The 14,142-nt window shown below is 39.5% G+C and overlaps 1 protein-coding gene across 1 annotated transcript; it reads right to left on the minus strand.

Annotated features, from left to right (window-relative positions):
• Positions 1 to 2,235: 2,235 nt before the first annotated feature.
• On the minus strand, positions 2,236 to 13,401 carry LOC124132570 (alpha-(1,3)-fucosyltransferase 10-like). The gene is made up of 6 exons (XM_046496537.2): positions 13,080 to 13,401; positions 10,590 to 10,675; positions 7,596 to 7,717; positions 6,591 to 7,000; positions 5,232 to 5,409; positions 2,236 to 2,778 (listed from the first exon to the last, which is right to left on the minus strand). The coding sequence occupies exons 2-6, from the start codon at positions 10,663 to 10,665 to the stop codon at positions 2,275 to 2,277; spliced, it is 1,290 nt and encodes a 429-aa protein (XP_046352493.2). The 5' UTR covers positions 10,666 to 10,675; positions 13,080 to 13,401; the 3' UTR covers positions 2,236 to 2,274.
• Between the last annotated feature and the right edge of the window lie 741 nt (positions 13,402 to 14,142).

The raw sequence follows: 14,142 nt of genomic DNA on the forward strand, positions 1-14,142 counted from the left end.
TTGACCAACGACTGTCGTCGCGCTACCGTACGATCGCCTTGTGGAACGGGGCCTTGCACCTCAAAGTTTACAATCACGTCACAATACCCAATGACGTAATTTGTGGAATTTTGTTGCAAGATCCTTCGGCGAAACAATGCCATGTGACGTCAACCTAGCAACAAGGTTGCTGGGGTCATCCAGTGTGCATAAGCTCCTCTCAGTGATCTATCATCTCCACAAGCAATGTCGTTGAATAAGCCAAGGGATGTTGAGAGCTTTCAATATTTGTTCGTGAAACGTGTTCCGAGAGTACATAAGCACGCGTTTTGGTATTACACAATGTGTAATACAGCTGTATGTTTATTAAACGGGTGATCTCTTCACGGGCAAGTAATAAAAGGCCGTTTGTCGGTCGACCTTTCTCTGGGGAACCTGCTCATGGTAGTGGCAGGTCACTAACGCACGTGAAGACTGTTAAATGCCATCTTGGTTATCTCTTGGTTATATCAACGCCTAAATTCTACCCATGCCACATCAAGCCCACTTTTCTCGATCGTGGCGCCAACTCGCGTAGATCACGAGTTGTGCTCCTTGTAATTAATATTTGTACGACAGCATGTTTAAATAATTGTTTGATATCTTGGCCCTTTATGACATTGAATTATATTGTTTCAATGCCTCCCGACCATATTTTTACAAATAAATGATTTTGAAATATTTTTTTCAACCACCGCCTTCCTTCAAGTTTTGAAACAAAAAATCGTAAACAAACCAATAAAAAAAGGGCATAACCAGAAAACTGCCTTTGTCGAAATGAAGGCGCTGGTAGAGATAATGGACTGACAGTAAAAGGCACATTGATCAGGTTTTAAGGACCGAGGTTGTACTATTTTATGACAGACATCCAAGTTTACAAATTTCTGCTCGACGGCACACCGCTTGGACAACTCGGGTGTTCCTTGAAAAACGAGATACAAGCTAAATGGTATCTGACAGGCACAAGTGTAGTCATCTCTTTCTTACACACCCTATAAAATCGCCCCATTTTTGCGCAGAATCGATGCATAATTTGTCCATTCTCATAATCTCAGTGGCGCATTAATACATAACACAACGCCGGTCATTTGTGACCTCTTCCGGCCTACTACCTCCTACCCACACCTAGTGTGACCTTCCACAATAAGGTTCCGCAATATCTGTGTATTATCAAGCGATGGTGATAATGCAAACTAGATGAGATCAAAGAACATTAATAAAACTCTAAATCCATAGAGTCCCGGCACAGCCGTAGGTGAATTCGTCCCGTGAAGATCCGGGGTAGAATAGGTCTTCAGCAACCCATGCTTGCCGTAAAAGGTGACTATGCTTGTCGTAAAAGGCGACTAACGGGATCGGGTGGTCAGGCTCGCTGACTTGGTTGATGCATGTCATCAATCCCAATTGCGTGGATCGATGTTCATGATGTAAATCACTGGATTGTCTGGTCTAGACTCGAGTATTTACAGACCGCCGTCATATAGCTGGAATATTGCTGAGTGCGGCGTAAAACAACAACCAAACCAAATCAAACCGTAGGTGAATTCGACCAAAGTACGAGTAACGTATCAATTAATTACAATCAGGAAAGTAGTACGTCATAATTTGACCTTAGGTCATCGACATTGAGTAGCCAATCACGGACCAGGAATTCGATCTCACATATGATGCAAGGAATCTCAAATGGGTTTCTCACCCACAGGTATGTACGAAAACGTTTTTGGTTGGCGATGTAGCAGCGAGGGGTGTGCCAAGGAAACAGTTCTTGGCCATGATCGGTATGGGTGCGGTAGTGTCATGGTGTTGGGCGGTATCACACATGACAGGCGAACTCATTTCGTTATTGTGAATGGGCATTTGATTGGCAAGCGATATGTTGACGAAAGTTTGTGTCCTGTAGTTATTCCATTCGTTTAAGACCCGTGAAGATCCGAGGTAGAATGGTCTTCAGCAACCCATGCTTGCCGTAAAAGGGACTATGCTTGTCGTAAAAGGCGACTAACGGGCGGTCAGGATCGCTGACTTGGTTGATGCATGTCATCGTATCCCAATTGCGTGGATCGATGCTCATTATATCAATTACTTGATTGTCTGGTCCAGACTCGATTATTTTCAGACCGCCGTCATATAGCTGGAATATTACTGAGTGCGGCGTTAAACAACAATCAAACAAACACTGCCTGAATATTAGCAACATAACCCCACTAAAACGATCAGTGACGAACGCTGCATTCAGTTTAATGATGTGGGGAAGCATTACAATTCGTCGTGCACATAGTGGCATGTTTTTCTTAAATCTTTGGAATAATTTTCTATGTCATCAAAGGTAGCGTTGATATTTCGGTCATGAAAATATTTAATTGCTTTAGATCGGTGTCTTGCTTTCTCGTAGGCACTGTTTCTAGAGTTTCTCGGCACAACATAGTGTCCATCAACATTAAACGACATCGGCGCAGGGCAACCGTAATGACGTCTCTCCCCTTTGGAAACAGGCGCATCCTCATCTTGCTTTCTGATGGCATCATGCAATTTTTGGCAAAGGAAACATTCAAACTTTCTGAAAATACCTGTCCCATCAGTCAGTCTCGTCTTTCGGTTGACTTCCAACAGGTATTTATTTTTAATTCCAGTTTTTTTATATTGTAAATACTTTTCATATTCCTCGTCGTGTTGGTCCAGGTAGTTAATATGGCGAGCCACGTCCTCTATGTTCTTGAAGTCAGTTATCACAATGGCGGATTTTTCAGCAGGAAGGTAATCCTGGAATGAAAAAGCAAGCGTTCGAGGTTATATATCAAAATTAATAATTCCTGCTATGACTTTGAGTATATTACCTCCGTGGGGATTTCAGGGTAGGATTGATCCCGTGTTATCTAGGCGTATCGTTTGTTTGTTTGTTTGTTTCTTACTGTGTTGTTTAACGCCGCACTCAGCAATATTACAGGTATCTGACGGCGGTCTGTAAATAATCGAGTCTGAACCACACAATCCAGTGATTGAGCATCGATCTATGCAATTGGGATACGTTGACATGCATCAACCAAGTCAGCGAGTCTGACCATCCGATCCCGTTAGTCGCCTCTTACGACAAGCATAGACGCCTCTTACGACAAGCATGGGTTGCTGAAGACCTATTTTTACCCGGATCTTCACGGGTCTGCGTATCGTTAGAGTCGACCAAAATGGATCGGGGTCTCAAGTGCTGCGACCTTGGCTAACTGTGTGTCATTGTAAGCCCGATAACATGATCGGTGCTCATGTTTTCAGTCACTGGTTTAACTCTGTATTACAAAATGTAATATTGCCGACTTTGACATTAAACTACATTCACTCGGTAACTGTGCAAAATTCTTAATTCAATCGTTTTGAAATGTATATAAAACACATTGGATGTTGTATAAACCCGTAATTTAGAAATCGTCTTGAATTTAAAATATGACATTCGATCCAGGAAATGATACGAACAAATTATAGAATGGTAATTTTCCTTGTCATTGGTTCTGTATACTTACGCAACTGATATTTGTTATATACTATACTTAAAGGAAGTCAATAATAATAATAAGAAGAAGAAGAATAAGAATAATAATTAAAAGTGCATTTATAATGCGCCAGATTCCAATCACCAAGTGGATGCTCATAGCGCTACACTATTATTACCCCGGTCAGTGGATCAGTGAGCACTCGATTTTCATTCTCAGCTCCCTGGGGAGTATACACCCCAATAAAACAATCCATGTTATCATATCACTGTTGTTAATCTGTCATAGCTGGTGGGTATAGCCGCACACGGCGTTTCAATTGTGGATGTTCTTGTTTTGAGTAGTACACATTGATAGAGTATGCATATTATTACACAATTAGTTTTGTCTTGATGTAATTGGTTGGTTGTAGGTAATATTCACTTTACCGCTGTCCGGGTTTGGATTGATCCCCAGCTACCTACATGTATGTTGATCGCAAGAAACGAGCTACCCATGCTTGTCGTAAGATACCCATAACGGGATCGGGTGGTCAGGCTCGCTGACTTGGTTGATGCACGTCGTTGTACCCAAATTGCGTATATCGATGATCATGATGTTAATCACTGGATTATCTGCTCAAAACTCGATTATTTACAGACCGCCGTCACACAGATGGAATATTGCTGCGTGCTGTGTTATCAACAAACAAACAAACGAACGTAAGATGCGACCAAATTGATTTGGTAGTCAGGTTCGGTGACTTGGCTGATGACGTGGCACCGTACCACGACGGCGTGCTCACAGTATCAATCACTGGATTGTCTGGTCCAGATTCGATTATTTTCAGGCTGGAATATTGCTGAGTGCGGGGTTAAACAACATGAACCAGCGATTTCAAAACTGCCTTTTCAGTATTAACAAAGACCAGAGCAGCTACTGCACAGTGCGGAGGTAAACAACAAACAAATAAACTGTCATAGTGGATGAACTAACCAACCGCCAATGGAATGTTTTCTTTGCTGAGTTGGGATAACGCTGCTTTTAACAGTATTCAAGTTATACAGCTTAATGTGGGAGGAAAGCCTGAAGTGATAGAGGTCTCAGACGTTTACCATTTCGGTGAAACCCACTAGCACGGGTATGGTGCTGATAAACCTGGAAACACAATTGGGGTGAACATGGATTCGAACCCACAATCATAGGTTTCTGACGTGCCCAAGGGACGCAACTCTGCACAGCGAATCGCGGCGCCTCAGACGACAGGGCCACCCGTGCCCCCTTCTCACATGCGTCACCCCTCGCCCCTTTCGGTAACCTGCAAGAAGACTCTTCCCCCTGTCGATGAATGTTATGTGCAAAAATACGACAAACCAATCAGAATGCGCGTATGATTTTAAGTTCGTCGTCAAAGAATCCCTCAGAAATAATTTTACATATGTCTTGCATTTAAAATATACCCAAGGCACAGTTAAATGTGTTCAATCATACAGTATAATTCCACATGTCTCAATGTGCTTTAAATTGCATGTGAACTATATATAATACATGGAAAATAATATGTGAACCATTACGCAACGAGTTGACAAGTGTTTTGGGTATGCCCGTTTGCGCTAAGACGGAACCCGGTCGCAAAAATGGCCATGAGAGGGGCACGAGTCGCATTCGGCTTGTCCCGGAATAAAACGAGTTGGTCACGAATGCCCTTCTCATTGCTGAATGTAAATCGAGGGAGGAAGAACGTGTAATTACCTTCACAGTGGGCGACCCGAACACAATAGGCACAGTCCCCGCTATCAGTGGGCGCCACAGTTTCTCCGTTATGTAATCATGACACACGGCGTTTTCGAAGGCAAACGCGAACTTGTACTGTGCGACGAATCTGTAAAACTCGGGGGCAAGCATCCCGGCCATGTTGCCAATGATGGTACTGTAAAGAAAAATATATAAGTCTTATGAGAACAGTTCCAAATTATAACACACCAAGTTTACACGTAAACATTGCTTTTGATATATCAGGTTTCTAATACAGAGCAGGTGCACAGTGTTGGGTGATTTCGTTTGTTTGTTTGTTTGTTTGTTTGTTTGTTTTGTCTGTCTGCCTGTCTTGTTTGTTGGATTTTAACGCCGCACTCAGCAAAATTCCAGCTATATGACGGCGGTCTTTAAATAATCGAATCAGGACCAGAGAATTCAGTTATTGATATCCCGAGCCTGACCACCCGGTCCCGTTAGTCGCCTTTCACGGTAACCATGGTTACCCTAAAGTTCCGGGGTAGAATAGGTCTTCAGCAACCCATGCTTGCCGTAAGAGGCGACTAACGGGATCGGATGTCCTAGAAACATAATCGGGGCGAAACGGGATTCGAACCCTCAATCAAAGGTTTCTGGCGTGCCCAAGGGACGCCACTCTGCACAATGACTTGCGGGGCCACCCTAGTCCCCTCTCTAAGTCCAGAATCGAAGGTTCCAATAACCGTTGTCCTAATATCTTACATCAAAAGTCATGTACTGTCGCTCGGGCATACTTGAAATAACGCAACTCCAGATCACCACGAGACTGTCCCTTGATGGAAACAGCTGTTATAATATAAGGGTAACGTTTTTTTCAGGGCATTATCATTTGCAGAAGCCCGAGGTCTTCCATTAACTGCCCGACGAAGGAGGGCAGTTGAAAAGACCGAGGGCTTCTGCAAATGATAATGCCCTGAAAAATAGAGTTACCGTTATTATAGCTAAAATGGATGGACTTTTTTATCAAATAAAAAGAAACAACAATGTCGATTTTGAAACATTTACTGCAATCAACACGAATGTCACTGACCCCCTTTTACAAATATGGAAACGTCATAGAGCAACCCAGATGACGTCACTATTGAACGTTACGTCACCTATCCCTATCCTATGACGTCACCTAACAACGGGCGTGATAATGGCCCGTCGTCAAGTAATATGAGGGCATTATCTAGTTACAGTGGCCCGCTCATTTCTGATAACATGCGGGCGTTTTTATGATAATTCTATCCATTTTAGCTATAACGATGAATACACTACTTTTGCTGTGGGGGCCCCCACGGCAGTGCGGTAATATTACATGATTCATTTACTAACCTGTTTGGAAAATCTTTGTTATGTTCACAGGGTCCGTAAGAATCAACTGGAACATATTTCTGTAACATTTTCATGTACTTCGATCTATCAGACGGCGTCCAACAATCAGTGTGAACAAATATAATTGGCGCTAGTCCTTCTTTCCTCAGCCTTGTCTTCTCTGACGTCCGCACTAAATAGGTTACGTCAATCAAATTGTCAATATCTGCTAACCACTGTGTTGGAAACGGACAGTGACTTTCTCTTCGGAAGGTCGAGGTGTAGTTGAAAAGGGAGATAACATCATCTTGGCTCATAAGCCATTCATTATTTTTAGGCGATTCGTTCATAAACAGACCCCATATATGCCCACGTTGTCTTGGAAATGGAAATCCCGTCTCTCCAAAGCTAGTACCATCAAAAATATATGCCTGAAATTATCAAAGGTAGTACAATGATAATTGACCGAGCACTGCTCACATGAATGTTTTTGATGATTATCAAGTTATGATAATTACATACGCAAGTATTCAGCCAGAGAATGTATTTCAACAATTATTTGGAGAGGTTATGCGTTTATATAATTTCAGTTATACCGCCGCCTGTCAGCTTAGTCTATAAGGAAAGTCGGCGAAGCAGATCTTAAATGCGTACAACTTTCGTAAAACCAACGAGTACATGTATAGGCTAGGATCAGAGTCTGGACGCTTCTGGGATTCGAACCCACGATAAGTGGACCATGACCCTTATAAAAGACATTTGGGCCATCCGTGACCACAGTTACTTGTAGAACAACATTTAAGACTGTTAGGAAATATACGCTATACTGGAGAAAACCAGTCTTTAGAGTGAGTGAGTTAGTTCACATTTTACATTTACAAAGAAGTAAATGTGAATGCACGTCTAAAGATAAAGCTAGATAAAGTTTGATAACTGGTGAAAATTGATATCCTCGATTTAGTGTTCAGGTCCAAAATAAAATTCTATCAATTCCATTCTGCCACACCGAATTAACGTTTGCTATACCATGTGACTTTGTTCCGTCATCCGGGCTCTGTTGGCAGTGACCTGGCACGTGCAGTTCCCACATGTCGTATGTCGGTCAATGTTACCCATAGGGTCCCACCACAGGATTACTGGATTTTTGTCTGAAACAATTTTCCAGTTTATCTAAATTAATTTAATTTAGTTTGAATCGATCTGAATGGAATCAGTTATAGTTGTATCAATAATAACATGTATATGTTTGGAGGGAGTGAGTGAGTGTTCCGGTTTCATAGCGGCGGGGAACACCAGGAATGGGTCTTACACATTTTACCCATGAGACCAACCAAAACTCGGATGCCACACGACCGTCCACACCTTTATAGAACAAATCTTTAATGAATTGGCATAATTCAAATCAGAATTACGAAAATAACGTTCTTGTTAATATCATTAGTGCAGTTTCTATAGCATTTTCTTTAGGATAAACAACTTCTCAAAACCTATAATTACGAAATAACGTTCGTGTTAATATTATTAGTGCAGTTTCTATAGCATTTACTTCAGAATAAACAACTTCTTCTCAAAACCTATAATTACGAAATAACGTTCGTGTTAATATTATTAGTGCAGTTTCTATAGCATTTACTTCAGAATAAACAACTTCTTCTCAAAACCTATAATTACGAAAATACCGTTCGTGTTAATATTATTAGTGCAGTTCTATAGCATTTACTTCAGGATAAACAACTTCTCAAAACCTATAATTACGAAAATAACGTTCGTGTTAATATTATAAGTACAGTTTCTATAGGATTTACATCAGAATAAACAACTTCTCCTCAAAACCTATAATTACGAAAATAACGTTCGTGTTAATTTTATTATTGCAGTTTCTATAGCATTTACTTCAGAATAAACAACTTCTTCTCAAAACCTATAATTACGAAATAACGTTCGTGTTAATATTATTAGTGCAGTTTCTATAGCATTTACTTCAGAATAAACAACTTCTCAAAACCTATAATTACGAAAATAACGTTCGTGTTAATATTATAAGTACAGTTTCTATAGGATTTACATCAGAATAAACAACTTCTCAAAACCTATAATTAAGTAAATAACGTTCGTGTTAATATTATTATTGCAGTTTCTATAGCATTTACTTCAGAATAAACAACTTCTTCTCAAAACCTATAATTACGAAAATACCGTTCGTGTTAATATTATTAGTGCAGTTCTATAGCATTTACTTCAGGATAAACAACTTCTCAAAACCTATAATTACGAAAATAACGTTCGTGTTAATATTATAAGTACAGTTTCTATAGGATTTACATCAGAATAAACAACTTCTCCTCAAAACCTATAATTACGAAAATAACGTTCGTGTTAATTTTATTATTGCAGTTTCTATAGCATTTACTTCAGAATAAACAACTTCTTCTCAAAACCTATAATTACGAAATAACGTTCGTGTTAATATTATTAGTGCAGTTTCTATAGCATTTACTTCAGAATAAACAACTTCTCAAAACCTATAATTACGAAAATAACGTTCGTGTTAATATTATAAGTACAGTTTCTATAGGATTTACATCAGAATAAACAACTTCTCAAAACCTATAATTAAGTAAATAACGTTCGTGTTAATATTATTATTGCAGTTTCTATAGCATTTACTTCAGAATAAACAACTTCTTCTCAAAACCTATAATTACGAAAATACCGTTCGTGTTAATATTATTAGTGCAGTTCTATAGCATTTACTTCAGGATAAACAACTTCTCAAAACCTATAATTACGAAAATAACGTTCGTGTTAATATTATAAGTACAGTTTCTATAGGATTTACATCAGAATAAACAACTTCTCCTCAAAACCTATAATTACGAAAATAACGTTCGTGTTAATTTTATTATTGCAGTTTCTATAGCATTTACTTCAGAATAAACAACTTCTTCTCAAAACCTATAATTACGAAATAACGTTCGTGTTAATATTATTAGTGCAGTTTCTATAGCATTTACTTCAGAATAAACAACTTCTCAAAACCTATAATTACGAAAATAACGTTCGTGTTAATATTATTAGTGCAGTTTCTATAGCATTTACTTCAGGATAAACAACTTCTCAAAACCTATAATTACGAAAATAACGTTCGTGTTAATATTATAAGTACAGTTTCTATAGGATTTACATCATAATAAACAACTTCTCCTCAAAACCTATAATTACGAAAATAACGTTCGTTTTAATATTATAAGTGCAGTTTCTACAGCATTTACTTCAGAATAAACAACTTCTTCTCAAAACCTATAATTACGAAAATAACGTTCGTGTTAATATTATTAGTGCAGTTTCTATAGCATTTACTTCAGAATAAACAACTTCTCAAAACATAATTACGAAAATAACGTACGTGTTAATATTATGAGGGCAGTTTCTATAGCATTTACTTCAGAATAAACAACTTCTTCTCAAAACCTATAATTACGAAAATAACGTTCGTGTTAATATTATAAGTACAGTTTCTATAGCATTTACATCAGAATAAACAACCTCTCAAAACCTATAATTACGAAAATAACGTTCATTTAATATTATAAGTGCAGTTTCTACAGCATTTACTTCAGAATAAACAACTTCTCAAAACCTATAATTACGAAAATAACGTTTGGGTTAATATTATTAGTGCAGTTTCTATAGCATTTACATCAGAATAAACAACTTCTCAAAACATAATTACGAAAATAACGTTCGTGTTAATATTATGAGGGCAGTTTCTATAGCATTTACATCAGAATAAACAACTTCTTCTCAAAACCTATAATTACGAAAATAACGTTCGTGTGAATTATCTATGTAGTTTCAATGGCATTTGCTTCAGAATATACATAACAAGAATAACATGTCGATGTTGTGCCTGCGGTCCTTTCTTTATTACATTTCTCTATATACCGATGCGGTAGAGAGACTTTAAGTACTATGTCCTGTTATAAAGAGCATGTTGCACAACGTTATGAGATTACGTACCACTGTGTGCACTTGCGCCGCTCAGCATTGTAATCATGCAGACTGCTAGACGAAGTTGTCTCGGGGACACAAACATGGCTCTGGTCCTGAAGACACAACCACACCAGCAGCATAGAAATAGGTTATGTTGTTCATTGTTAAGATCTAGATCATATATCAAACCAGCATTTAGGCTTATCCCACAATCGACAGCCATAATGCATAGTGTAGCATCTGGATGTCAATTGGATCAACGCCCAAATTCGAATTTGATTTATAGCAGGGTGTGTTAGTTTATGATGATGCTTGCACTTGGGTCGATTGTTGTTATTATAGCTGTAGCACGGTCCAACAGTTGCATTTGTATAGAGATTAAGCGTTTATTGCAAAGCTGCTTTGCCTTATCCCTCGCGCTTGGGGATGAGTCATAATATACCCTACATGTTGAGGTGCGGGACTAGACTAACTTTAAGTCTCAGAAATTATTTTATATAAAAATATTTATCTTCAAAATCCAAATGGAGCTTAGAGCATGTTTAATTTCAGGCTAGACTTGCCCAATCATTCTAGACCTGAGTTGGACACGTGTTTAAATTTATTCTGTACGGTCCGGGAGACAGGCTAGTGCGGGGCCCCATCACCATATAACGTTAGGCGGTGTGTGGTGTTGGTCCTTGAAAACTAGGTTCACATGAAAACTGTGATATGTCGATATTGATGAAGTATATAATCAATAAACGATATGAATGAGGATAGATTGTATGGATAAGATGGTCATAATTGATAACGGTATAAGGATCTGTCGAGAAACGTTACTGGTGCAGTATAATAGGGAAGTGGTTGTCCATAGATTGTGAGGTGAGATGAATTGGGGTTTATCGTCGCGTTATTATTGCACTTATATAGCGACGTGCATGCACGTGAGTGTTTGTGTGTGTGGCTGCTTGTACTAGTCCGGACTGATGCCGATTTATAGTGCTAGCTTACTGAGATACCATGTCGCAGTTTAACATGAATACCCCACTCAGACACAGTATACTGACTCCGAGCCGACCAATCCTTGTTTTAGCCCCTTAATGCCGAGCGCCAGACAGGGTAACACCAAGTACCTTCTTTTAACGTCATTTGGTATGACGCGGCCGGGGATCAAACTCGTATCGCTCTCCGGGCGGACGCTCTACCTAAGACCACGGAGGCGATGTCCATGAATTGTATTAACTTTTTTTACATTTTTACTTTATATTTTACATAAGTGTTGCTAATAATGAAAGACGATAAAAATAAGGATAGCTGATATGGATAAGGATGAATTTATTGATGACGGATATATGGTATGGATATTGTACACTACAGCACTAGGGACTGATTATATGGATTATATAAAGATGATATGCATACGGATGGAAGATATGGATTGTGATGGGTTATACTGATAAGGATACCTAATGCGGGTAGGAAAAGATTATCTGGGTAAGGGTATGATATTCATATGATTTTAAATCAACTATATATATAATGAGAGATGAAAAATATAACGAGAGGTGTTATGAATAAGGATAACTTATACGAATGATGGCCGAATATATAAAAGGGATACGCAGAGGGATAGGTGATATGGATAAGGATAAACTATATGGATAAGGATAGATGACTGGATAAGGTGCTGTGATATGAATAACGTTATATAATGTACACAGCATGGGTTATAACGAAGACAAGCCTCACACGTTGTTTGTAATATCTCATCGGAAGGTATATATGTTTAGCGTGGGAAAGATGTAATTGGATGTTAGATGTCGTGTTGATGGTATGTCACGAATAGGACTGGGGGAAACACACACAAAAAGCCGTTAGGGAGGTTTGGTTGAGTGACTTTGTAAGTGCATGTAGTATATGGATTTCAAACGGACGACGGTTCATTACATGTGAACAGGTAATTGCTTGCGTTCAATTCACATAGAAAATGTATATGCACGGTGACGGTGTCAGGTCTGTTGGGACTGGTGGGGGATGGGGGTGGTTGGTGGGGGTGTATTGTTGGAGGGGGGTGGGGGTGTATTGTTGGAGGGGGTGGGGGTGTATTGTTGGATGGGGGTGGGGGTGTATTGTAGGAGGGGGTGGGGTGTATTGTAGGAGGGGGGTGGGGTGTATTGTAGGAGGGGGGTGGGGTTGTATTGTTGGAGGGGGTAGGGGGTGTATTGTTGGAGGGGGGATGGGGGTGGTTGGTGGGGGTGTATTGTAGGAGGGGGGGGTATTGTTGGGGGGGGGGGGGGGGGTATTCCAAGGACATGGGGAGAAAATACCAGAAACGTTATCCATATCAAAAAGACTACATACATGTTTGGATACATTTTTAAAATGTATTGAAATGAGAAGGAAAACATTGACAGACGACCAACTGACATACACACGGACCGAAATGGGCATAGAGGACTGTGAGTTGTAAATCCTCCAACTACAGAGTAATCGTCAATAACAATCGTCAACAACAATAAAATTCAGCATACATACCCCCTGACGTCAGACACCTCACGTCGGAGCACAGTAACATCCAGTTACATCCTTACACAACACGCTACGGCGGAGGCCTGTGTAATAAATATCTACATCAAACAACTCAGTAGAAACGTGGAGAACAGACGTCCCTTGTTGACAACACACACACACACACACAGGCCGAGTGTGTCCCAGTGCCCGATCAAGTGTGACGGGGTAGTTTAAACCGGGGTGTCCCCATGGGATTGTTGCACAAAGAGGAAGTGTGTCCCCCCGGGGTGGCAGTTGTCAGGGCACGTTGTATTCACTTGTTCATGGAGTTAATATGTCCCCTTTGGCGATTGTGTTTACCAATTACCTATGCTATTTTTCACGGTTTGTTTTGTAACTTTACCCTTACCACACATGCAAACAGACGAATACCTTGAAACCCTTTTCTCTAAAAATCATGAACAGTAAACGATATAAACTGCCGGGCAAAAGAAAGTATACAGTTGAAAATTGGATTTGACCGAAAATTAAAAATTTATCAAAATGTTACCAGGCTGTAAACGGTCGCCGAAACACTGCAAACTTAAGTTCTAAAACTATAATGCCCGTCTCAAACACATCACCATCGAATAACCTTTTTTTTGTTTCGTTTCAGCCATCATCCGACATAGGTGTGTACCTTCTTTTGCACGGCAGTGTATATGATTTTAGAATATTATTGAAGCACGATTTTCTCACCTTTTGGATGTCATAGTGTCCTATATTTAACGGTGAATAGTACACAATTCACTCTTTCAGTAAGAACGCAGAATGATATATTTTTTGGATATATATCCTCAGAATTTTTCAAATTCGTTTTCAAAATAGCCACACAAGTCCTTTTATTAACGATGTTTATGAGCAAATGTATTATATATTATTCGAACGGATTTTGAATAAACCCATTCTCCTTTATGACAATGGCCTTCTGTTTGCCTGCATGGAAGTGGATTCTTTTGTTACAGCATATACAAGTCCACCCATGAAGCCCAGTCAGTACGAAGTCCCCCAACAAAAGAGTGTTATTCCATCCAGCGGGGAGTGAGTG

Source organism: Haliotis rufescens, unplaced genomic scaffold (genome assembly GCF_023055435.1).
Source record: "Haliotis rufescens isolate VD_foot unplaced genomic scaffold, xgHalRufe1.0.p SCAF_11, whole genome shotgun sequence".
NCBI lineage: Eukaryota > Metazoa > Mollusca > Gastropoda > Lepetellida > Haliotidae > Haliotis > Haliotis rufescens.

Coding starts and splice junctions, on each gene's coding strand:
- LOC124132570 (XM_046496537.2), bottom strand. CDS start 10,665: ATGTTTGTGTCCCCGAGACAACTTCGTCTAGCAGTCTGCATGATTACA. Junction 7,001..7,595: donor TGACGGAACAAAGTCACATG/GTATAGCAAACG, acceptor TGATAATTTCAG/GCATATATTTTTGATGGTAC. Junction 5,410..6,590: donor AACAAAGATTTTCCAAACAG/GTTAGTAAATGA, acceptor TTTTCTTTACAG/TACCATCATTGGCAACATGG.